At 56.7% G+C, this 22,514-nt stretch overlaps 2 protein-coding genes across 9 annotated transcripts in view; one reads left to right on the forward strand and one right to left on the reverse strand.

Moving 5' to 3' along the window:
- Nucleotides 1–909: 909 nt before the first annotated feature.
- On the reverse strand, nucleotides 910–9,530 carry UBALD1 (UBA like domain containing 1). The gene is made up of 3 exons (XM_038151168.1): nucleotides 9,235–9,530; nucleotides 3,523–3,582; nucleotides 910–2,496 (listed from the first exon to the last, which is right to left on the reverse strand). The coding sequence occupies exons 1-3, from the start codon at nucleotides 9,340–9,342 to the stop codon at nucleotides 2,176–2,178; spliced, it is 489 nt and encodes a 162-aa protein (XP_038007096.1). The 5' UTR covers nucleotides 9,343–9,530; the 3' UTR covers nucleotides 910–2,175.
- A 4,778-nt stretch (nucleotides 9,531–14,308) lies between these two features.
- MGRN1 (mahogunin ring finger 1) overlaps nucleotides 14,309–22,514 on the forward strand; it is a 51,065-nt gene continuing 42,859 nt past the window's right edge. For all 8 annotated transcript variants that reach the window (XM_038150898.1, XM_038150901.1, XM_038150896.1 and 5 more), the window contains exons 1-2: nucleotides 14,309–14,513; nucleotides 21,907–22,025. In XM_038150898.1, coding sequence (XP_038006826.1) covers nucleotides 14,426–14,513; nucleotides 21,907–22,025 — 207 coding nt within the window. In that variant the 5' untranslated portion in view covers nucleotides 14,309–14,425. The remainder of the gene's footprint in view (nucleotides 14,514–21,906; nucleotides 22,026–22,514) is intronic.

The raw sequence follows: 22,514 nt of genomic DNA on the forward strand, positions 1-22,514 counted from the left end.
TGTTTCTGCTTCTCCCCCTTCAGCAATGAATATCCCCCCAGCTCTGCTCCTGGCACACCACAGGGATGTTCTGCATCCCCCAGTGCTCATGCAGGTGCCTGTCCTGAGTGTCCCCTGCCACATGGGAAGTGCTGCTGCTGAGCACTCCCCGGGGAGCTGCTGAGGCTGTCATGCCCCATGCGAGGCTGTTTGTCCTTGTGCACTGCAGACGCAGGTGACAAAGCCAGGCTCCTGGGGGGCTGGTGCCAAGCTCACAGGTGTCCAGGCTGGCCACGGGGCTGTGAAATGGCATGAGGGGCTGGGGAGGGGCAAGGCTGTGCTCCTGGCATTGGGGGACTGGTGGAGTTGGGGTCACATTGCCCTGGCACCCACTCATTGCAGTGGGGCAACACCACAGGCCAGCCAGAGTTTGACACTTTTGGGCTGTGCCATGTCCTCATCAGCTTTCTGACCAATTAGATCACCAGGTCTGTGGTCTGGCACGCTTTTCCAATCCTGTGGCTCCTGGTGGCCCTGGGATGGTCACAGGCACGTTCCCCTCCTCACCACCCAGGTCTCCCTGTGGCTTCACTTGTGTTTCTCAAGCAGTTGTCTCTCTTCAGCCTGGGGACAAATCCCTTCTCTGTGTGTCCTCGGTGGCTCTGTGCTGCACCCACCCACCTCACAGACCATCCCCACTCCCAGCAAGAGTGGATGAGGCCTGAATGTGCCCACCACAACTGGGACAGAAGGTGCACAGCCCTGGCTCCCTCCAGGGCCCACCAGCTTGGCCCATTTCATCTCAGTGGGGCAGGACTGAGGGTGGCAGCTCCAGCACAACTCCGTGCAGGGAAGCTCACAAGGGCCAGCCCCAGCTCCAGCCCATGCTCCCAGGCCCTGCCCAGGCTGTCCAAGAGGCACCCCCGGTGAAACCATCCCTCCTACATTGTTTATTTTAGCAACACAAATAAGAGACTGAAATTAATTATTGACTGGGGAGTGCAGGGGCACAGCCTTGCTGAGAAAGGGTCTGGCAAGGACAGCAACCTCCAAGGGACCTGAGGAAGAGGGGATAGGAGCCAGGTCACAGCAAAACACCCAGGACCTGTGGATGTCACAAGGGATCCTGAAGACTCAGCACAGCCCTACCTGCTGGGGTCTCACACACAGATGATGTGGCAGAGCTGGGCTTCTGGGGCTGAGCCCTGGATGCACCTGGCCAAAAGCAGCTGGCAGTCACTGCATGGCTGAAACGGGGTGTTTGGAGCAGCTGGAGATGCAGCCAGCCCTCCTGGGATGCACTGAGTCACCAGGAGAGGGGATCCTGGAACACTCCAGGCTCAGGGCAGCTTTGCCTGCGTCCACTGTTGCAAACGAAGCAAAGACACGGGGTTCAAAGCAGAAGAGCGTGTATTGCAAGCGGCTGCGGCGCATCCGGAGAGACTTCCAGCCGCCGGGAGAAAAGAACAGAGGGGTTAAAAACGATCCCAGTCTCTAGGGTTACACTGTGTCATGCAAAACAGCCCTGGGAAAAACCCCATCCTGGGAGGTTGGAGGGGAGGGTGTGCTGGCCCAGCGGGACCACCAGTGCTCACCCCCTGCTCCCCATCCGGGGCTGGGCGAGGGGCCAGATGCCTGAGGGCTGGTGTCCCCTAGCCCTGCTCACCAGCGAGGACAGTGTGTGGGGTGGAGGCTGTGATGGTGCAGGAACAGCCCTTGCCCTCTCCACCCCTTACAAAAAACAAGCCTCAAGGGGTGTCTGCCCCCCACCCAGTTGATCGGGGCCAAGGGATGAGGGAAAACACTCAGGCACAACCCACTCTGCCTGGTGGGGTGGCCCAGGGGACTCTGAGGAAGGGACCTCCTCCATAAATGTCACTGGCATGCAAACTCCGGTGTCCCAAGAGAGGAGGGGGTGCTCCCTCCCCAAGAGTCTGGCAGCGTCAGGGTCCCAGGCAGAGGCCAGCACCAGTCCCACGCAGCCTCCCGCTGTCTCTGGGGAGCTCCATTCAGCTCGAGAACAAGTAAAAACTACTTCAAACCAAACCCATGCAAGGCAGCTATTTGCTCATGTGTCTCGGCGGCTGCCAGACGCCCTGGCAGCGGAGTTCCTCTCCTCTTTGGGGAGGGGGGGAGAAAAAATATATATATATTTATACGCAGGGGTCCCCGCCGCGTCCGCTCTCCGCCACGGCCTCATCTCTCTGCCTCCATGGTCACGTTGGCCTTCTGTTCTGCGCTGGCCTGCTGGGAGACGGCGGCTGGCCAGCCCGCGGGCTGCGCCGGCGTGGCCGGAGTCCACATGCTCTGCTGCTGCCCGGGCGGCGAGGCCGTGGGCCAGGCAGGGTTGAAGGCCCCGTGCTGGGGCAGCGGCGGGGCCGGGGGCGGCGGGGAAGTCGCCATGGAGGCCACGGGACTACTGCTGTTGAAGCTTTCGGAAGCCTTGAGGCGGGAGAACATGGTGAGGGCGTCGGGGAAGTTGGGCGGCGTGGCCGGCGTGTTGGCAGGAGTGCACATCTGCGGGAAGGAGACACGGGGTCAGGGGCGTCCCCACCTTCTGCCTCCCACCGGGGCGTGGCACGAGACCCCTCTGCCCCGCTGCTGTGGCATATGAAGCCCCCAGACCTGCGCTCCGCAGACTGTGCTGCCCCTGAGCAGCTCTATTTAAGGGTCTGAAGGCTCATGCTGTGGCAAGAGCTCCTGGCAGAGGACCCAGACAGGACCCCCTGTGCCCAGCCAAGTCAGGGACCCCCTCTGCTCCACAACCCACTGGTGCCACCCTGGGCCTGCAGCTTTCTGGCTCTGCAGGCACAAGGCTCAGGCTCAGCTCCCATCCCCCAGGAAAGTGGGAATGCTCCAGCCCTGCTGGGCACTTGCTTTGCATGCTCCAAATCCCCAATTGTCCCGGAGAGTCAAACAAGGCCGCAGCAGCCAGTAAATCCTTAAGACACATCTGCCCAAGCAGATTACGGTCTGCCAGGGCATGAGAGTTAAGGGACTGAGTCTGGGGACAGCTGGAAGAGAGCAGAGGCAGGCAGCACCCACGTGTGGGTGTTTACACACCTCCAGACGCTCCGCACGCCGCACCAGAGCCACGCTCTGGCGACGCTCCGGGAATTGCTCGCTCCAGCGAGCGCACAAGGACCTGTGTGTGTGGCTGCTGCAGGATGGAAGCACCATGTATCTGTGAGTGTGCTTACACAGGTCACTGCTTCAGGCTCCACCAGGCTCTCTCTGCCATGCTGAGCTGGTGCGGACCACTGGCAATGCCCAAAACATCCTCCCTCAGACTATCCCTTTTGGAAGAGCAGCCCCAAACCATCTGCAGGGCTCTGCTGTCCCACTGCATAGGGCAGGCTCTGCCACCAGCTGCTCTCCAGGAAAACCGTCCTTGGCAGGCAGCTCTGGCAGTGCCCAGCCAGACCTCCCTGCCTGCACTCCTGGAGCTGGGAAGCAGTGAGCTGGACATGAGCACCAGCCTGAAGCACCTGCCAGCTGGTGCTCTGCCCTGGGAGAGCGCTGGGGAGCTGGGAAAGCACTTACCATCTGATGGTGGTGGCTGTAGGGGATGTTTGTTTCTTGGAAAAAAGCACTGAGAGCAGTCTGAAAGGAAAGGAAAAAAAAGGGAAAGATGATGTTACTATCCGCATCCAAACCGGGCACCCACCTCACCCCTGCACACTACTAGACCCCAAAGATGATCCAAAACAGGCCCTGGGGGGCCTTGAGGGCACAGCTGCTCCCTGTCCCCAAGGAGGGACCTGTGCCTGCCATCTGCTCACACCAGGGCAGGTGGTAACCATGTGTATCTGGGACCACCATCCTTGCAAGAAGCAGCTACTGCTGGGGCAGAGCCCAGCAGGTGTTTCACAACTCACAATGACGCTCTGCAACCACCGTGTGCTGGGAAACAAAGGAAACCAAATCCAACCCCAGCAGGAACCAGTTAAAGGCATGTCTTCAACAAGACATGATCATAGTCTCCATATTCCCACCAGGAGATCCCCAGGGCAGGGGCTGCGGCAGGTGCCCACCCCACTTGCCAGAACATTTCCAATTCAGTTGCAGACAGAGCACAATGGGGACTGACATTGTTTTGTAGCTTCCAGTTAAAACCAGTAATAGTCTGGTAAATATGTCACATGCCACAGGCATGTGAGGGGACAAGAAGGGTAGCAGGTAGGGAAGGCTGGGGAAGAAGATGGTCAGGAGGGCAGACACCCAGCCCAGGTCTGGAAGGAGCAGAGGCAGCAGGAGGTCTTGGGGTGCACAGCACTGAGCTAATGCAGGAATGGTGAAAAGTTCTTTACTCAGAGGGTGCTGAGGCCCTGGCACAGGTTGCTCAGAGAGGCTGTGGCTGCCCCATTCCTGAAGTGTCCAAGGCCAGGTTAGATGGGGCTTGGAGCAACATGGGATAGTGGAAGGTGTCCCTGCCCATGGCAGGGGGGTGACCTTCCAGGGGCCTTCCAACCCAAACCATTCTGTGATTCTATGATGATGACTCCTGTTCTGTGCCAGGCTTCAACTGAGTCAGGGCTGGAAAACAATGGTTTGATTCAGTTGTGTATGAGACTTGATGGAAATGTAAGAGAACTGGTTTGGATTCAGCTCTGGTTGAAGGAAAAGCCCCCTTCAGTGCTATTCAGGCCTCTCCTCAGGGCCTTCAGGTCTCCACTCCAGAGTGTGAGGTGTGGGGCTGTGGCCGGGTGTTGCCACTCTACCCGAGACTCCACTCCCTTCCTCCCTTCCTGAGAGCCAGGGACTGGGGTTACCCAAGCTGCTGGGGGAAAAAAGGCAGAAAAGCCTGGAAAAAGCACAGGGAGGTTGTACCAAACCCTGTCCAACTGCAGCAGCCACAGTCCTGCCACCACCCATGCGCCTCATCCCAGTGTACACATGCTCCTGTGTCACTCCCAGGGCCGGCATGAAATGACAGCAAGTCAGCTCAGCTCATTGATCCAATGGGAAAACTAATTTTGCTCCAAATATCCAGGCTGGTGGGCCCTGGGAAGGCAAAGAGGTTTATGGTTTCCTGACTAAACAGCAGAAAACTATTGGTACAACCAGGTGGCAGCCAGAGCAATGGCTGCAAACAATGATCCAGACCTGGGTGGGGGAAGCAATTCCTGCTGCAGAGTCTGGCAGCTCCCAGACCATGGGGGGAATGTGCAATATCTGGGCTGGCAAGGCTCTTCCCTGCCATAGCTGAATTTAATAACACAGCTCCTGAACTCTGCACCCAGCCATGCTGCGAGCTCAGAGCCCTCAGCTCCTGCAGGCAGGACCCACCAGATCCCAGAGATGGCCATGCAGCAGGAATGGAACAGGGTCTGTGGCCCTGCAGAGAGCTCTGGACAGGACAGCACGTGGCTCTGAATTAAGAAAATGTCCGACAGAGACACAGACACTTCTGCAGCAGTGACACCCCCTGCCACGCTACCCTTTGTCCTGGGTGAGGTCGGACGTGAACACCCAGAGGCCCTATCGCTGACAGATCGTGATAAGAGAGGGGGGAACACAAACGGGAAACACAGGCAAAGGTGTGGGCACAGCCAGATACCATAAGCTGATTAAATCTGCTCTGTGCTCCTGGCCTCATATCTGGGACTGTGCCGCTGGCAGACAGTGGCAGAGAAGGTCCCTGCTGTCCCCCTGAGCTGCCCACCAATCCCTGCCAGCGCCGGGATGAAAGCTGTGACCAGGCAGAGGAAGCAGTCCACCAGGGCAGGCCCCTCTGCCTAAACCCGTGTCTCTTCCCCTCCATCTCCCCTTTCCAAGCACGGCAGAAACAGCCCCCGTGTCCAGCACAAAGCCCATGGCTCCCAGACACCTCCCCAGGGACCTGCAGAGCCCCAGCCTGGTGAGCGAGGGCCCCACAGGGGCCAGGGACACACACGTAACCAAAGCTACTGATGCCACCTGGTCTCCAGACAGCGTCACAAGTGCCACCGTGACTGGTGCAACAGCAAAGCCAATTAAGGCTCCTCTGCCGGAGCAGGAGCCCGAGCCCAGCTCAGCTCTGACCCTGGAGCCAAGGCCTCACTGCCTGTGTCCCCCTGGTGTGCATGGGAGCAGAGCAGCCCCACACCCATGGCCTGGCCACGCTCAGCAGGTGACCAGGCCACCGTGCCCCCTCCCAGGATGAAAAACCAGGAGCTTCACAGGAGAGGGATCACACAGAGACTGCCAGGGTGCCAAGAGGCACCTGTGGTGACTCAGTCAGAGTGAGGGTGGCTGGAGGTGTGAGCCAGCACGGAGCACCCAGCAGCAGGGGCAGCCCTGGGGGCACTCTGTCCTTGAACCACCAAGGAAGGGGCTACATGAAATGTAAATACATCAGAGGAAGTGAAATCCAGCCATGGACAGAGCGAGCGAAGCCAGACACCTGCTCCTCCTCTTGTTCCCCACACACAACCTCCCTACACTGAACAGAGGCTCTTAGCACCAGGAAAAGGAAGGAATGGGTGGGTTTTTTTAGAAGCAGTTTCTTCTTATCCTTCCCAAACAGCCCCAAGGGCGATGAGCACATAAGGCCAAATAATTTCTTTCTACCAATAAAGGAACCTGATCCACTGCCCAGCCCCATGTGAGACTCTGCAAATTCTGAAATGTCTGCCTGGTAACCTGCTGGGTTCCAGCCACAGAGGAGCTGCTCTCTCTGGCTTCTCCCAAAAAGCCAGGCCCTGGAGGCCAAGTGCCAGCCTTCATCCAGAGACACTCCAAGTTGCTTTCTTGGGCCTGAAAACCTCCCCCTGGGATCAGCCATGGCACTGCTCCAGCTGCTGGAGGGCTGGGCTGGCAGTGCCATTCCAGCTGGCACCCACAGCAGCCATCCCTGGAGGCATGGAAGGGCCCACAGAGCTGCAAGAGCTGCAAATTAAACTGGGCACAAGAGGAGAAAGCCTGCCCAGGGTCCCTAGGAAACAGGAGAGCAGTTACAGCGAGTGAGAGAGGCAATCCACACCCTGCCCATGAACTGCCCTGTTCCCCAGGGATAGATGGGATGGAAAAAAAATGGCTCCTTAGTCAAACCCTTGAGGATGGGATAGACTCTGATCAGCTCATACCACAGCCAAAGGTGAACTGTATCCCAAATGTTTTCCTGACCCCTGACCCTGCTCACCGTCCTGGATCATGTTCCTTCTGCCCTGGAAAAGCTCTGGGTCTACCAGGGCTGGAAAGACACAGAGAGCAAATGTGCTCTGCAGCCCTCACTTCATCTTCCTACACACAATGGCCCCTGAGCAGCCAGCCTCGAAAGCAGCCCAAGCCCAGGAAAGTGGTCCCAAAACACCAAAACACCAGCATCCCAAAGCTGTCTGTGCTTCACAGCAGCCTCCCTCTCCCTCCTGCTGCTGACAAACACCCCAGGGGCTGTCCCAGGCTGCAAGTGGAACACTTGCCCACAAAGAAAAGGTCCCGGGCAGGGCAGATGGATGCCAGGAGTGCCCTGGGCAGGACAGAGGCACAGGGCTGGGACAACCCAGCTCCTGCTGTGTGTCACTGGGCCAGTGAGCTAGCCCAGCTCAGCACAGAACAGCTCTCTCTCCCCACGGTGGCCTTACAGGCAGGAGCAGAGCGCTCAGGTACGAGCAGGCTGATCACATTCACACGCGTCCCTGGAGAAGCGCTTTGACTCCAAGGAGATGGTTAATTTATGCTGCCTTCCCTCGTACTGAACTTGCCTGAACTCCCCCGATTTATACTCACTGCAGAGGCAGACCAGCGTGCAAACGGGCGCTGCACTGGAATAACAAAAGCCTCGGGAGTACTCCAGAAAAGAGGTGAGAGCAGGCTGGAGCGGTCGGGAAGTGATCCCTCCCCAGCGTGGCTCCCAGGAGGAGCCGTGCCCAGCGGCCATTTTGCAAAGGGAATTATCTGACCGTTGCACCAAAAGTGAGTGGGAACATGGTAACGGCAGCGTTTGTTTACAGCCCAGCTTCCTCTGAGTCATGTGAGTGCCCAGCCGGCAGGAGATGGCCGTTTCTACTTGTGCAACTCGCCAAACGGTGGCAAAGTTCTGCAAAAAAAGCCTTTTCAAAGACACGTTAGAACTTCTGTCATCCCTCCCCGGCTCTTCTGCGACACGCACGGAGGTGGTGGAAGAGGATCCCGCCTGTCCCAGAGGGCCACTGTCAGGCTGTGTTAGTAAACAAACGCCGCAGCACGTTACACATGCGACACATCCCACGCCAGCGGTGCTCCCGTTCAGCGGGCGCGGCGGGGGGATCGCCGGCCCGCTCCTCCGCACATCCCCGCAAGCCCCCCCCGCGCTCCCGGCCACGCACGGCTGGCTTTGGGATGCCTCCTGGCCTGTGACAGAGCATGTGGGAATGCTGTGCCCGCACGGCGACGGACGGCGCCCGTGCCGGGTCCACCCGGCCGCTGCTCCGTTACCGACCCCGGGACAGCCCGGGCGGCAGCGCCCGCGCCCCCCGGCAGGGAGGAGAGCTGCTCCAGCCACGGAGGGAACAAACGGAGCCTCCTGCTCCCCAGCCTGACTCAGACCTGCTCCCGCAGCACCGCACAGACACTTCAATTACCGAGGTGCCATTAGCGTCAAATCCATCAGCTCCAACCTAGGGAGCTGCAGAAGAGAAGGAAAAATCCTATTTAGAAAGCGATTTATCGGCGACGGCCACCGCACTGCTCTTTGCTCCCTGCACAGGTCCGGGGATCTCCGCAGGGGCTGAGCGCCCTGAAAGGCACCGGGGAGCTCCCCGGGCGCCCCCCGCGCCACGCGCGGCGTTAACCCCTGTCAATGTCACGGAGTATCCCGCCCGCGGGCGAGAGGAAAAGACGTCTGGAGCCAGAAAAGCTTTGACCTACAAAGTCTCCTTTCCCACGGCTGCCCGAGAGCTCAAACTGCCCGGGACAGGGCCGTGGGAAAGGCTGCGCTGGGGTTTTCCAGCCCACGGCCACGCGGGAGGGCTGGGGCGGGGGCGGGGAAGAACAGGAGGAGGCTTCGGCGGATTCGGCGCCCCCGGTCCGGCGTGGGGCCCCGGTAGGCTGCGAGCCCCTCTCTGCGCACCCCCCGCGCAACGTGGCCTCCCGATCCCCCGCCCCGCGTGGCGCCCACGCTCCCTCGGGCACCGCCGGGGGCCCGGCCCGCGCCCCGCCGCCGCCGCGCGTGTGGGCGGGCGGGGGGACAGCGGCGTGTCCGCAGGGCCGGGCACCGATCTGCGCTACCCGAACCGCCCGCGATGCTCCCGCGCGGGGACCCGCCCGGGGCCGGTACCGGGGCGGCGGCCTCACCTCGAACTGCCAGTGGGCCGCCTGCAGCAGCTGCTTGGCCTGGTCGGCGGCGCATCCGGCCGCCAGCACGAACTGGTTGATCATCACCTGGTGCTTGAGCTCGTCCATGGCCCCGGCCCCGGCCCCCGCCGCCCTCAGGGCGCCGCCAGCACGGCGGGGCCGGCGGCTCACGCCAATGTTTACCGGGCACTGACTCACGGCGCCCGCCCAGCCCCGCCCACGGCTGCCCGGGGCGGGGCGGCGCGGCCCGGCCCGCGAGGCACCCCTGGGATTTGTAGTTCTCGCTCACCACGCCGTCCCGCCGCCCTGCCCCCGCCCGGACCACAACTCCCAGCAGGCCCCGCTCTGTTTGCGGAGCGCTCGGCGCGCGTTGAGTGACGCGCGGGGCCGGCCAACCGCCGCCCGCGGCTTGGTAGTACCTGACCGTATATGGTCAACAACGGCGCGGCCCCCAATGGGAGGGCGGCGGGGGCGGGCCGCGCGCGGGGCGGGGCCGGGGCGGGGCCGCGCGGTCACGTGGGCGCGGGCGGTGTTTACAGTCGGCCGCGTGCGGTTTCCTGTTGACGTGAGGGAGCGGCGGGGCCGCGCCGGGCCCGGCCGGGCTGGGGGGAGCGCTGCCGCCGCTGCCCTTCGGCACCGCCAACCCCCGCAGACCCTGCCGCTACCCTCCCGCAGCCTACGGGGGTTCGGTGGAGACCCCTTGGCTCGCAGCTGCCGTACAGCTCCGCGGCCCGAGAGGCGGGGGAGCAGCAGCCCCTCGGCCCCCGCGCCCTCCACCCGCGCTAATAAACTACGGGCGCCTTGCCCACCCCCTCCCGGTCCCGCTTTTCCCTCAGCCGCAGCGTGGCCGTGCATCGCTGAGGCGGCTTCAGGGAGCTGAAGGGAGAGGCGGCAGCGAGGGAAGGTTCTGGAAGGTGCCGCGGGGCTGCCGGCGCTCTGAAAGGCTCCTTTGAGAGGCGGCAGGGCCAGAGCAGATGAAAGGCCGCGGCCCGGCAGGCGCTGCCGGGCCCGCAGAGCAGACAATGGTGCTGCTGAGGGTAAGCAGGCACAGACCCGCGGTTCAGTGGCTGGGGCTTATAACACCAGGGAAAAGATGAAGGGAACTGCCGGCTCCAGCTGCCTCCACCTTTCCTGAGCGGAGGCTCTGGGCTGTTTCCTGCAGTTTGGAGAGGTTTAGCCTGGCCGTGTGTGTTCACTAACACCTCTGACCCTGGCTGGCGTTTTGCTGGTGTTTCTGAGCTTTGAGGATTAAATGGCTGAAGCTCAAGCAGGTAATGCACTTGATCAGTGGGGTTTGCAGCCTCTGCTCCATGGGCAGGAATTGCTCTGGTATCGTCCAAAGCTAGTCACCATTTTCCCCATGTTCTTTAGTAACCGTTCTGGAGTTACACAACCATTCAGCCTCTCCAATTCAGGGCCAAGGAGTTTTGCTTCTAGTTCTATATATCTCACCGCCTAAATCCAAGTGAGAGCACGGCTGTACGTGGTGGTGGGACATAGTGAGAGGTTACTGCTCATTTCTTAAAACGTCGAGACAACCCCCAGAGAGAGGTGGCACAGGGAGATTTGTAGCCACCAGGGTGTAAATACAGCAGGAAAGACTAATCTCCTGAATGATTACTTCTATCAGAAAGAGCCAGGCATGTTTAGAAACCTTGCAGTTTGGTGTTTGGAGGGAGAAGGGTTGGGCCTGGCCTGGCAGGGCTTTTGGGAAGGGTTGTAAGCCCTCTAGAGCAGGGCAGTGTTTAGGGAGGCAAAGTTCATGGGCTCACCACTCCTTCTGGTGAGCTGTAACTCCGTGTGTGTAAAACAGCCTTGTTGTTCTATGTGTACCTGACAAACACGGCGAGTGGCAGTGGGAACAACAGAGACAAAGCACTGGGTGATAAACCCCAAGCATCTGGACTTTGGATGAGCTGCTCTGGTGACCGGGAGCTTTGCAAGGAAACATATTTCCTTGTTTACACGGGTGTGCTCATAGCTGCCTTCCCAGCAGACGTGTCCAAGGAGGCTCCTGAAGGGCAGCCGGGGGTGGCTGGAGAAACATGGCCGTGGGAGGATGGGTGTCCCTCTGGCCCATGTGTGTCCTCTGGGCTGCAGCTCTGTGCATTCTTCTTCCTGGGGTTCAAAGGATCCCTCATCTTGTCCTGGATGGGTTTTGCCAAGCTGGAAGGCAGTGCAGGAGCTGAGGTCTCCTCACCACCCTGGGGCTCTGCAGGTTCCTGGTGGCAGGAGCCCTGGCCCAGTTTCACCCTGGTCCTTCCCAGGTGGACCACTCTCACCCCACACCATGATGGCACTCAGGGTTCAGGTCCCTTGAACCTTGTGGAAGTGTTTTAATCTCTTTCTCACAGAGGACCTCCCATCTTTGTGGCTTTCTTCCCTCATAGTGCAAGCAGACCCGGGGTCTGGCAGCACCAAAATGGGGACAAACACATCTCAGGGAACCCAGAGGTGAAGGTGCAAAACCCACTCGGGTGGCTCCACCAGGGTTTGTGGGGCTGCTGCTGCTTCTTACAGTGCCCTGGGCTGGGGGTGTGCTGCTCCTTCAGCCCATGGGACCCACCTGGGGAGCTGTGGGACCCTGGCGTGGGCTGGCAGGGCAGCCCTGCTCCCTGCCTCGAGCCATCCGCTCTCCTTTCCCGTGCTGCTGGCAGTGGCCCTAGATGGGATGGAGGAGGCCGTGGTGCAATATCCTGCCTTTGTGTGTGCCAGCGCTCAGGTCCCACGGGCCAGGCGGGGGCAAAGGAGCTGCTGCCCTCCGGCTCCGCTCGCTCCGGGCCCTGGGATTTGGGGCGGAAGAGCTGAGCCCGGCCCTGGCGCGCCGCTGCTATTGTCGCTGTCTGTCACACGCGTCTCACGGAGCTGGGCCCTCCGGGACAGATTCTCCAGCAAAAGCCCCTGCCCTCCCAGATGGCAACAGCCCCCACGGGGCCCGACGGCTTCTTCTGAGCGCTCCGGAGAGCCGGGCGGCCCGGGAGGGACCTTCCCGCTGCCGGGGGGATTGCACGAACAAAAGACCTCCTGCTGCAGCTTCCCGGGCAGAGCCAGCACCCCGCGGCTGCGGGACCTGCCTCTCCCCTGCTTAACCCACACGGCACCGAGCTCGTAGCTGCTCAGGGAGTGCGGGTTTGCAGCGAGATCATCTCTAAGGCCCCTTCCAACCCAAACCATTCTAGGATTCCGTGATTCTGTCCCAAAAAAAGCTTGGGGAACAGCTCTGGGGCAGCTGCCTCTGGATGCCTCTTTGAGCTGGAGAAGGACAGGATGCTCTCGGTGCTCAGGTTGTGTGAGGAAGGGAGAGGGACTCTCGTCTTCTGTCCGTATGCGAATTCCCCTCCTCGCTGCTTCACGGTGCAAACACTACTCTGCTTTGCCCCCAGGCTGTGGCCAGCTGGCCACCAGTTCTCCGGACAGCACAGGGAGATGGACCCACTGCTCCTTGCCGTGCTCAGTCTGCTCCAGCGCTGAGCCCCAAATCAGCTGCTGGGCTGCAGAGTGAGGCCTCCAGGGTTGTAGATTCACCCTGCTCAGTTTGGGGCTGCTGGTGGCACATGAGCTGTTCACATCATCCCACTGCTGCCAGGGCACTGCCCAGAGCTTGTTCCTGTGGCTGTGCAGGTGAGAGCCCTGGACACGCTCTGGGCCAGCACATGTGTCACTGTGATGGTCTGGGGCTCCCCTGTGCCAGGTGCAGGGTGCCCAACTCTCGTGGTTGGCCAGCAGGACTTGTTGCTCATTCCATATTTTTTTCTCTGTCCTCCTTCCCAGCCCTGCTGCACAATGGGATGCAGAAGAGCAAGGTCTGCTCCTGTCCTCACCCCCGGCATGTGTTCCCCTGCGTCCCGTGTCTCCTCCAGCCTCTCTGGCTGTGTTCGTGTGGCCACAACAGCTGCAAGGATAATAACTATCCGGAAGCACGTTTGGCCTCGGGATTGTTTGCTTATTTCTGCTGGGCGTGTTTTAGTTTGTGTTTACAGCCAGCAAATTCCACCCACTGCCTGCTCACTTTGATAGCACAAAATCGTCCCGTGCTGGCAGGCTCTGCTCCCTGCTCCATCCCATTTCCCTAAATCCCAGCCCTCTTCCCTGCTCCCAAGGCCAATTTAAGGGATTTCACATCTGCCACTTCAGCTCCTTCATGTCTCCCAGTGATTCCCAACTCCACTGCTGGGAATTTGGGTCCCCATTTCCTTTTCAGCATTATGTGCAGGGAGGTACTTCCCACCGCAGGGAGCGGCTTTTCTCTGTTCTCTGTGCCAGAGGGGACACGGCTCAGTCTTGGGACATTGGTGGCTCTTTCATGCCTCTTCCTCCATGCCATCCTCCGGACTGTTTAGTCCCACGTGTGAGGCAGCCCGTGACCATTCCCTGTCCTCACATCCAAACCTCAGGCATCTCCATTTCCTTTCATGTGTGGATTACCTGTGAGGGGAGGAACCCAGAAAGGAGAGGCTTCCCCATGAGAGGCAGATCACCTCCTATCCTGCTGGCTTTGAGCCCCAGCCAGTAGCAGGTCCCACCTCTGGGAATCGCCCTGGATAATTCTCTCTGGGCATTCCTGTGCAGGCTGTGTCTCTCTGGCCATCTCCCCTGTGCATCCCTGTGCCACATGTGACCCTGGGAATCTCCCCCTGTGCATCCCTGTGCAGAGCATGACCTTGGGCATTCTCTGCATCCCTGTGCAAGGTGTGTCCCTGGGCATCCATCCTCCCTGTGCTTCCCTGCAGAGGATGTGTCCTCGAGTATCCTCCTTGTGCATCCCTGCGTGAGCTCCCAAGGGCTTCTCAATCTAAGGTGTGCCCTCGGTGATCGCCATGTCCATGCCCGGGTCCTTCCCATGCAGAGTTCCCCATGCCCCTCCCTGGGCTCACTCCTGTTCCCATCCTTGTTCCTGTCCCATTCCCATCCCCATCCCTATTCCCATCCCCGTTCCCGCCGCAGCGCCTTCTGCCGGCGGAGCTCACGCCACCGCCCCCCCCGCCGCCCCGCCATTGGTAGATGCCGCCGCCTCCCCGCCGCACCGTTGGTAGGGGCCGCCGCGGTGGCTGCCGGGAGGTGTAGTCCCGGGGGGTGAGGACTCGCTGTCCCGGCGTGCCCCGCGCCGCCGCCGTGGGTGCGGGTCCCGGTGCCGGTGCCGCCGCCGCCGCCGCTCTGCGCCCCCGGGCCTCCCGCCCTGTCCGCGGCCGCCATGGGCTCCCTGCTCAGCCGGCGCATCGCGGGAGTGGAGGACATCGACATCCAGGCCAATTCGGCCTACCGCTACCCGCCCAAGTCCGGTGAGGGCCGCGGGGACCGGGGAGGGGGACAGGCCGGGCCGGGCCCGGTGCCCCCCGGGCCGGGCGCGGAGGCCGGGGAAGGGGCTGCGGGAGCGCCTGTCACCGGCCTGGGCTGTCACCGACTCTGGCTCCGGCCGCGGCCCTGCCCGGCCGCGCTGGCGGAGAGGCCGTGGATGGATGGATGTCCGTGGGCACAGCGGGGGCACCGGGCCGGGTCTGCCCGGGGGCTCGGTGCCCCGCTCTGACGGTGTCTCCGTGCCCTGCATCCAGGCCTCAGCTGTCCCGCTGTCCGCGCCCGCCTGGCGCCGTCACTCCCCGCGGTCCCGGGGTCCTGAGGATGCTCGGGGACCGCTCCCCACGGTGGAAATGTGGCCTCAGCCAGCTGCTGGTCCCTGGCCAGTGCAGCGGCTCTGCTGGGAAAGGGGAAGCGCGGCGGACAGGGAGCAGGATTGGGTCTGGTTGAACACAGAATGGCCAAATTCCCGCGTGACAGCCCCCTTTAACTCCTTAAAATGGCAGTGGCTCTCACCTAGGAGCTGTTGGGCTGACACAGCCTCCTGAATGTCTGTTTTCCACAGGGAATTCTTCGGAGTGCTTGGAGAGTTGTCAGTGCCACTCGTGTGCAACTGGGATGAGCTCATGACTCACCTTGTCTTGGGCTGGCTTTTGAGATTGACCAGGTTTAACTTGTTTAAAGAGATTTACTTATTCTTCTCAGAAAACTAGTGGTCAGGGAAATTCAGGTACTCTTTTCCCCTGCAATATCCATTTGCTTACAAATTTTACTAGGTTTTAGTTTTGTCAGGGCTTTTCCAGGCAGTCTGAAGAATTTGCAGAGCAGCAGTTTGGGTCCCCTCACTCTCAGATACAAAGACTTTTCATTCAGAGGTTCAAGTCCTGTGTGTGTCCGTGACCTGCTGGCTGTGACATCCTCAGGGCTGTGTGATGGAGGGGGCCACGACCCCTCTTTAGTTTGGAGGGGGTGCAGGATCATCTCAAATAGAGTCCTGTCTTCATTAAACCTTGTCTTGTTTCAGGCTGGCCTTCAGCAGGAAGTGGAAGGGGGAAACCTGCCTAGAAACGTCCAACAGCTGTGTTTGCTCTCTTAGAAAATATAACCTGCTTATTTTAGGGGTTTGGGAGCTAGGTTTTTGGGCAGCTGGGAAAGGCAAGTGTCACAGTTTGGCTGCAGCTGGATCTGTGTGTGACAGCATTTTAGATAAAGGGTGGATTAATTATAACCACCATATGCAATGGACATTAAACTTCTTTCACATCACCATGCTGCTGTTCCTGTGCTGCTGAACTGGAAGTTAATGGTGTGTTGGGTTTTGGGCTTGTCAAGGTAACCCCATCACACTGCTGAGGTTGGGTTTGTGTGTTACCATGCTCCCTGGAAGGGGATCTGCGGCCCATAACGCTTCCAAAGAGTGTTCCATGTGTGATACCTCCCTTGTGGAACTGAACAGCCAATGTTTTCAAGCAGCTGGTTAAATAAAAATATTTGTATTTCCTACAAAGGCTCTGGATGCAATTAGAGGCTTGCTAATTATTTCTCTGTGGCATTTTCTTGTGCTCTTTCTGGAAGCTGGTGTTAAGCCAGGGCTTTCTCTTCCCATACTTTGGGTTTGTCTAACAAGGATCCTCTTGACTTTGGGGAGAGAGAAGAGCTGTGCAAGCTCTAGGCAGAAGAAGAGGTGGTGAACAGCTCTGAGGTGGAGGTTCAAAGGCCAGGCCAGTGAGGGCTGTTAGGATGGCAGCTCCCCTTTCTCCTCTGGTGTGTTCAGAGGGACAGTGTCCTTTGAGGTCCTGCCATCTCCAGGGAGATTGCCTTGGAGAGGGAAGGTTGGTACCAAACCTGGCAGTGAGCATGACTGGAAGTGAGTGCGTGCAGTTTGGATTTCAGGAAGCAAGCTGGAAGTCGTACACCATGTTCCTGGGCTAAATGTTTGCTAATTATTTCTGACTGGACACTGCTGCTGTGGGCCCTGGCTGGAAGAAGCTGGTTTTCCATGGGCTGTGTTGGGTGTGTGTGCTGGAGAGTGAGCCTGACACACACTCCTGGCTCTGAGATTACTCCTGACAGCTGGAACAAGTGGTGAGGGAGCGTTACCTGAGGTCACCCATCCTGTGTGCAGCACTGTCCTCCTTTTCTTCTATCCCTCCTTGTCTCTGGTTTCAACAGATCTTGACTTACTACAAATGTCTGCTCAGCTGCTCTCATAGTTGGCATCAATTGCAAGGATGAGGGTTTGTGTTTGATGAGGGAGCAAATTCCCCCTCCCAAGGACGCACTGTGCAAGGAAACCAACCCTAAATACAGGTAAATACCTAAATGCAGGTGTTCTGGCTGTGATCTCAGCTGCATGTCAGCCTGCCTGTGGAGAGGGACACGGTGACTGAGCCTTGTTGAGTCACAGCTGGATGCAAAGGCAGAGGTGAATATTCACTTCTCCTTTATTGCCTTTTGATGTGGTTGGTGCTGGGTCAGTCATGTGCCCTGGGGAGGACGGAGCAGATTGCTGAGGAATCCACCTTGGTCTGCATGAGCCAGTCCTAGGTGAAGCAGGGTGTTTAACAGCTTTGTTGGAAATTGTGTGCAGTTTTGTAGTCAAAAATCCTCAGAAAATGCCCTGCCTATTCCTCCAGGGCTCTGGGTGGGTATCATCTACATTTTTCCTCCTGCATCTGGGTGACTGAGGCTGCTGGAAGGTGTTGGCCGACTCCCTTCTCTGACCCCTCTTTGCTGGTACCTTTTAACCAAAATTTCTTGTTTTATGGAGCCTGTGCTGGCATTGTGTCTGCCTGACGGGTTGGGAGGAAGGCCTGCTTTGTACAGAAGAGTAAGTGCCTCTGTAAAACAGACTAAAAATGGGTATTTTTCCCCTGTTTATCAGGGAGCAGTTGTGATCTCTGTGGTGCTGCAGTGCTTGGAGCAGCGAAAGGATCTGCCATGCCCCTGTTGCTTTGGAGCAGTGAGCAATGCCCCAGTGCTCTCCACAGCTCTGCTCCCGGTCCATGACCTCCTCTGCAGCACGTGCCCTTGGGATGGCTCTTCTCCTCTGGAGTAGGCTCTTGGAAAAGGATTCCCTGGAGATTTCTGGGAGGAAAAGAAGGAAGTGGATTGCTCCTCTCTGAAGCTGAACTGCTTTGTTGTTTGGGAGTGAGGCTTTAATCAAAGAAAGAGTGGTTTTAAATAGGAGAAGAGTACTAGAGTCACACCCAGTCCATCTCTGTGCTGCTCTGTACCATGACAGTGTCAGTGTCCCTGTGTGCTGGTTCAGGCTGTGCCTGGGACTGTGCTGTCAGTCTGCCATGGTGGTGACTGTCTGGCTGAGTAATTAAGGAGAACCCAATTTCTATCACTTCACTGTTAATTGCATTAATGGTGAGAAGCCTAAATGGGCACCTAAATGCTTTCTGTTAATGAATGTTGTATGACACAGCCCATGCTGTGAGGGATTACAGTTGTGCTCCTGCCTCCTGTAGGTTGTGTCCCTTCCCAGCTTGTCTCTTGTGCATCACATCCATGTGTTGCATGGATATGGGATTAGGATGCTGGCTTAGGGAGGGGTGATTATGACTGGAGCAGTCTGGTGCTTGATGCTGGTGCAATTATGATAATAAACCCCCAGCACTATGTTGTATTAAATATAAAGTATTTTGGTGTCATCGATGCCTTGGAGGAGCCTTGGGTTCCAGTTTGGTTTTGCATGGGACAAACGAGTGAGTCAGACTTGGCTGTTCTGGGTGTCCCAGTGGTCCCAGTTTTTCCAGCCACTGGAAAGTCTTCCACCACAACGATTTCTCTTACAACCACTGCTTGGGCTTCATCTACCTCACTTGGTGATGTTCTCTTTTATCTCATGCTGCTCTGTGCTTTGTGCTGATTTACTCTGGCGAAGTAAAGCCACAGTTTTTCTTTGCTCTGGCGTTTTTATCCTTTTCCATCCTTTTTTATTTATGTGTGATTCTTTCCTGGTCAGCGTGTCGCTGCATTTTCCTGGAGGGTTTCTGTTTGTAGCAGTTCAACGGAGGATCAATCCAAGGATTTCTTGCCTTTTCTTTTTCCTGCCAAAGAGGATGGCATTTAGCATTCTCCTTGTGCCCATGGCTGCAGAGCTGTGTGTAAAGCTGGCCTTGGAACACCTGCTTAAGGTGGTTTTATAGCCTGGGGGAACATATGGGAACAAGGTTCCAGAGGCATGATCGCCTGGCCAAAGTTCTGAAGCTGTCTTGGTACCGGATTTGGAAATGGAACCTAGGATTCCAATGCATAGAAAATACACACACGCCTGTTAGAGACACTAAAAATCCTAAATGTCACAGTGACTGCAGAAGAGGATGCCTCATATTTTCCATCTGGAAGTTTCCTTTTCGTTTTAGTCCCTGGTGCGATATTTAAGAAATGCTTTCTTAAAATGTTCTGCCTCCAACTTGGGCATACTCCGAGGTGGTTGTGCTAGTGGTTGAGAGGATTAATGCATAACTTTGGTCTTAACCTTGAGAGCTCTGAACTTGGGGTGTCATTGTAGCAAGAGCTTTTTGAAAGCTTGCAAGAGAGTATCTTTTTATAGCTGCTAAAAACTGTGTTATAAATTTGTGGAGACAGTTTGCTGCCATTCTGGTTTGTTTGTCTGTTGAGACCTCGTGTGCGTGGCAGCTTTTGTGTGTGCAGCAGCAGTGGCAGAGCCTCAGGCTTGTTCTGCTCACCAGTGTGTTCCCCTTGAGCACCTCAGAGTGGTTTTCCCTGTGCTCCTCATGCCTGGCACTGTGTTTCTTGTTTGCTCATGAAGGAAGCGCCTCGGGGAAAAAAACCTCTCCTTCACATTGCAGGAGTTGACTTAGCAGGAAGATGAAGAGAGTTCAGTCTGAATGTGGAACTGAAGCTGTGATTCCAGCTACTGTGTGTATTTGTGAGAAATCCCAATGATTTGATAGAGATGTCAAAAGCAGTTCTTAGTGGAGCAGGGACTGTGTGGCAGGTGCCTTGAACATGCTGGTTTTGTTGTCTGGGTGTTGTTCCAGTTGAGCAAGAGAGGCTTTTTCATCTCTGGAGATGCTCTCAAACCATGTCCTGGGCTGATCCCGCAGTGTGGGCAGCTGGAGTGGGGGGAATTCTGTCCCTGTCAGGTGAGACCCCACTTGCAGAGCTGCCTCCAGCACAGGAAGGATGTGGAGCTGCTGGAGAGAGTCCAGAGGAGGCACCGGGATGATCCCAGGCATGGAGCAGCTCTGCTGGGAGGAAGGGTTGGGAGAGTTGGGATTGTTCAGCCTGGAAAAGAGAAGCTTTGGGGTGACCTCTTTGTGGCCTTGCAGTATCTGGAGGGAGCTTAGAGAAAAGATGGGGCAGGATTATCCACAAGGGCCTGGAGTGACAGGACAAGGGGGAATGGCTTCAAACTGACTGAGAGTAGGATTAGATTGGACGTTGGGAAGAAAGTCTTCCCTGCAAGGGTAAAGAGGCCCTGGCACAGGTTTGCCCAGAGAAGCTGTGGCTTCGTCATCCCTGGAAGTGTCCAAGGCCAGGCTGGACAGAGCTTGGGGCAACCTGGTGTCATGGAAGGTGTCCATGGCAGGGAGTTGGAGCTGTGTGATCGTTAAGGTCCCTTCCAGCCCAGGCAATTCCATGATTCTATAATTCTGTCTCACTCACTGGATAAGAGGGAGTTCCTGCACAAGCATTGTCTTCTCAGCTGATCAAATAAAATGTTCCAAAACATAATCCTGCTTGACCCACATAAAATGTGAAATCTATTCCTGGACTCCAGCCTTCAATGTGGTTTTCTGAACCTCAGTGCATACACAAACCTCTGTGATGTATCTCTGGTGGAGAGGCAGTGTCAGGCTGGCTGTGCTTGGAGGTTATATACAGATTAGTTTTTTAATGTGTTGCTTCTGGGAGGAGTGGGAAAAGATTCCCTGTCATTTGGGGCACCTACATGTGTGTCCAGGAAATGACTGGATGTGGCACTCAGTGCTCTGATCTGGTTGACAGGGTGATGATAGGTCACAGGTTGGACTCGGTGATCTTGGAGGGCTTTTCCAACCTAAATGACTCTGTGATTTTGTTATTGTGATTCTGTAGGACAGATTCTAAGCAGCTGCTGGACCTGTGCTGAAGGTGATTGTTGTATCTGGAAAGAAGAACGTGTTTCAGTACTACAAACATCTGGGTGCTCGTTAGCTGAGCTCAGCAATAGCTGAGCCCTCCCGTCATCATTAAGGCACTGCCATCTGTGCAGGGTGAAAAGAGCCTTTCTTGAAGCATAAAGGGAGAAAGCCTTAATGGAAAAAACAGAGCCATTCATGAAAACCCTTCCATTTCAGAGTAAATACTGCTTGCTTCTAGCTAGAGGAACTGCAGATCCCTCCAGAATGCCTCCACAGCCATTCAGATGATTAGTTACTGCTTCTGGAATGACTCATTTTAACACAAATTTATGCTGTCTATGCATTGCACCCAGGGAAGCGAGTGTACAATTGGCTCAGTCCTCTCATCCCCCACTCTGAAACTTGAAGAGAAGTGCCTTGGATGGAGCCTTTTATTTCAGTTCTCTCCTGATACTTGTTTCTCTGAAACTGTACCTCTGTGAAGTTCACATTTGAGAGTGTTTTCCTGAAGTCTTTCTAGGAGGGAGCTATGATTGTGATGCTCTCACACATCTGAATTAATTCTGTTCATTTTACAGTCAATTCCATGCTCCAGAATCCCAGTGACCTTGCACATGCTTTGTGTCTTGAAATTTTCACTGTAGTCCATCGCATTAAAGGTGAACGAAACAAATTCATGGTGAAGCTTTCAGAGCTGACTTTCACTTTAGACAGTCCCTGACATCCTTGCTTCTGCATTTAGAACTGTCAGCATTGTTAACTAAATCAGCATCAGGGTGTACAGTCTCCAGCACTCCCAGTAAAGGTTTGGAGTGGTTCTCATGTGGGGTATGGGAGTCAAAGAGGGGATGAAAGGTAACAGGAAACCCTCTGGCTGTGCTGAGCTTTGCAGTGGGAGGAAGCCTCATCCTCTCTGAGCAGGCACATGGTGTTTGTGGGACTGGGCTTCACATTGGAAAGTGGAGAAAACAGGAAGAATTGTCCAGAATGGAGCAATATTGGAAAGAGCTGACTTTTCCTGCTTCCTGTCCCTTCTCTGGAAAACAAGCTGAAATGGAGATATCTCCACTGTAATATTTATTCTAGGTTTTTGTTTCGTTTGTTTGGTTTTTTCCTCTCTTCTACTGTTGGCACTGGCCCTGAGTACTACAGGGAAGGGGTGAATAAGCAAGTATATTTCTTGTGTCTCTTTTCTACTTGTGACTTTAAAACTGCACAGACTTTTCCAGGAAGCACTCATTTAGACTTTTTTCCATTCTCTTGTGTTTTTTGTTTCTAGGAAACTACTTTGCAAGTCACTTCTTTATGGGAGGTGAGAAGTTTGATACCCCTCACCCCGAGGGTTACCTTTTTGGTGAGAACATGGACTTAAACTTCCTTGGAAATAGACCAGTTCAGGCAAGTTCCTATGTTCTGTCTGTTTTACTCTTCTTTGTTTTCTGCCTGTTTTTGAAAATCTTGGGTGGGGTTTGTAGAGGAGAGTGGCACAGATCTGAGAGGTCCTCACTGCTTGGACAATGTCATTCCAGTCTGTTCAGATGCAAACTGAGTTTTCCTGAGAAGCTGAATTCACCTCGGAGTCTCATTTTCACTCAGGACAGAAGGAATTAGTGGTGGGGGAGGAAGAACAGGGACTCAGGAGCACAGAATTTGGGATTAGTTCTGCCTGCCTGCCTGAGCAAGTGTAAAACATGCTGTAGAGAAGGCTGGGAAGCAGAGCCTGAACTTCCCAAGGCTCCTGGGCAGGTTGGGTGTTCAACACATGCTGTTTTCTGTGTATGAGTGGCCTGGCTGGGTGTAGGGCAGTGTTGAGACACACCTTGACATTTTGTGGGTTTTATACCTAGGTGGGCTGCTCAGAAAGTCCCTCCTTCTTTTTTCCTAGCT

This window comes from Motacilla alba, chromosome 14 (genome assembly GCF_015832195.1).
Source record: "Motacilla alba alba isolate MOTALB_02 chromosome 14, Motacilla_alba_V1.0_pri, whole genome shotgun sequence".
Classification (NCBI taxonomy): Eukaryota; Metazoa; Chordata; class Aves; order Passeriformes; family Motacillidae; genus Motacilla; species Motacilla alba.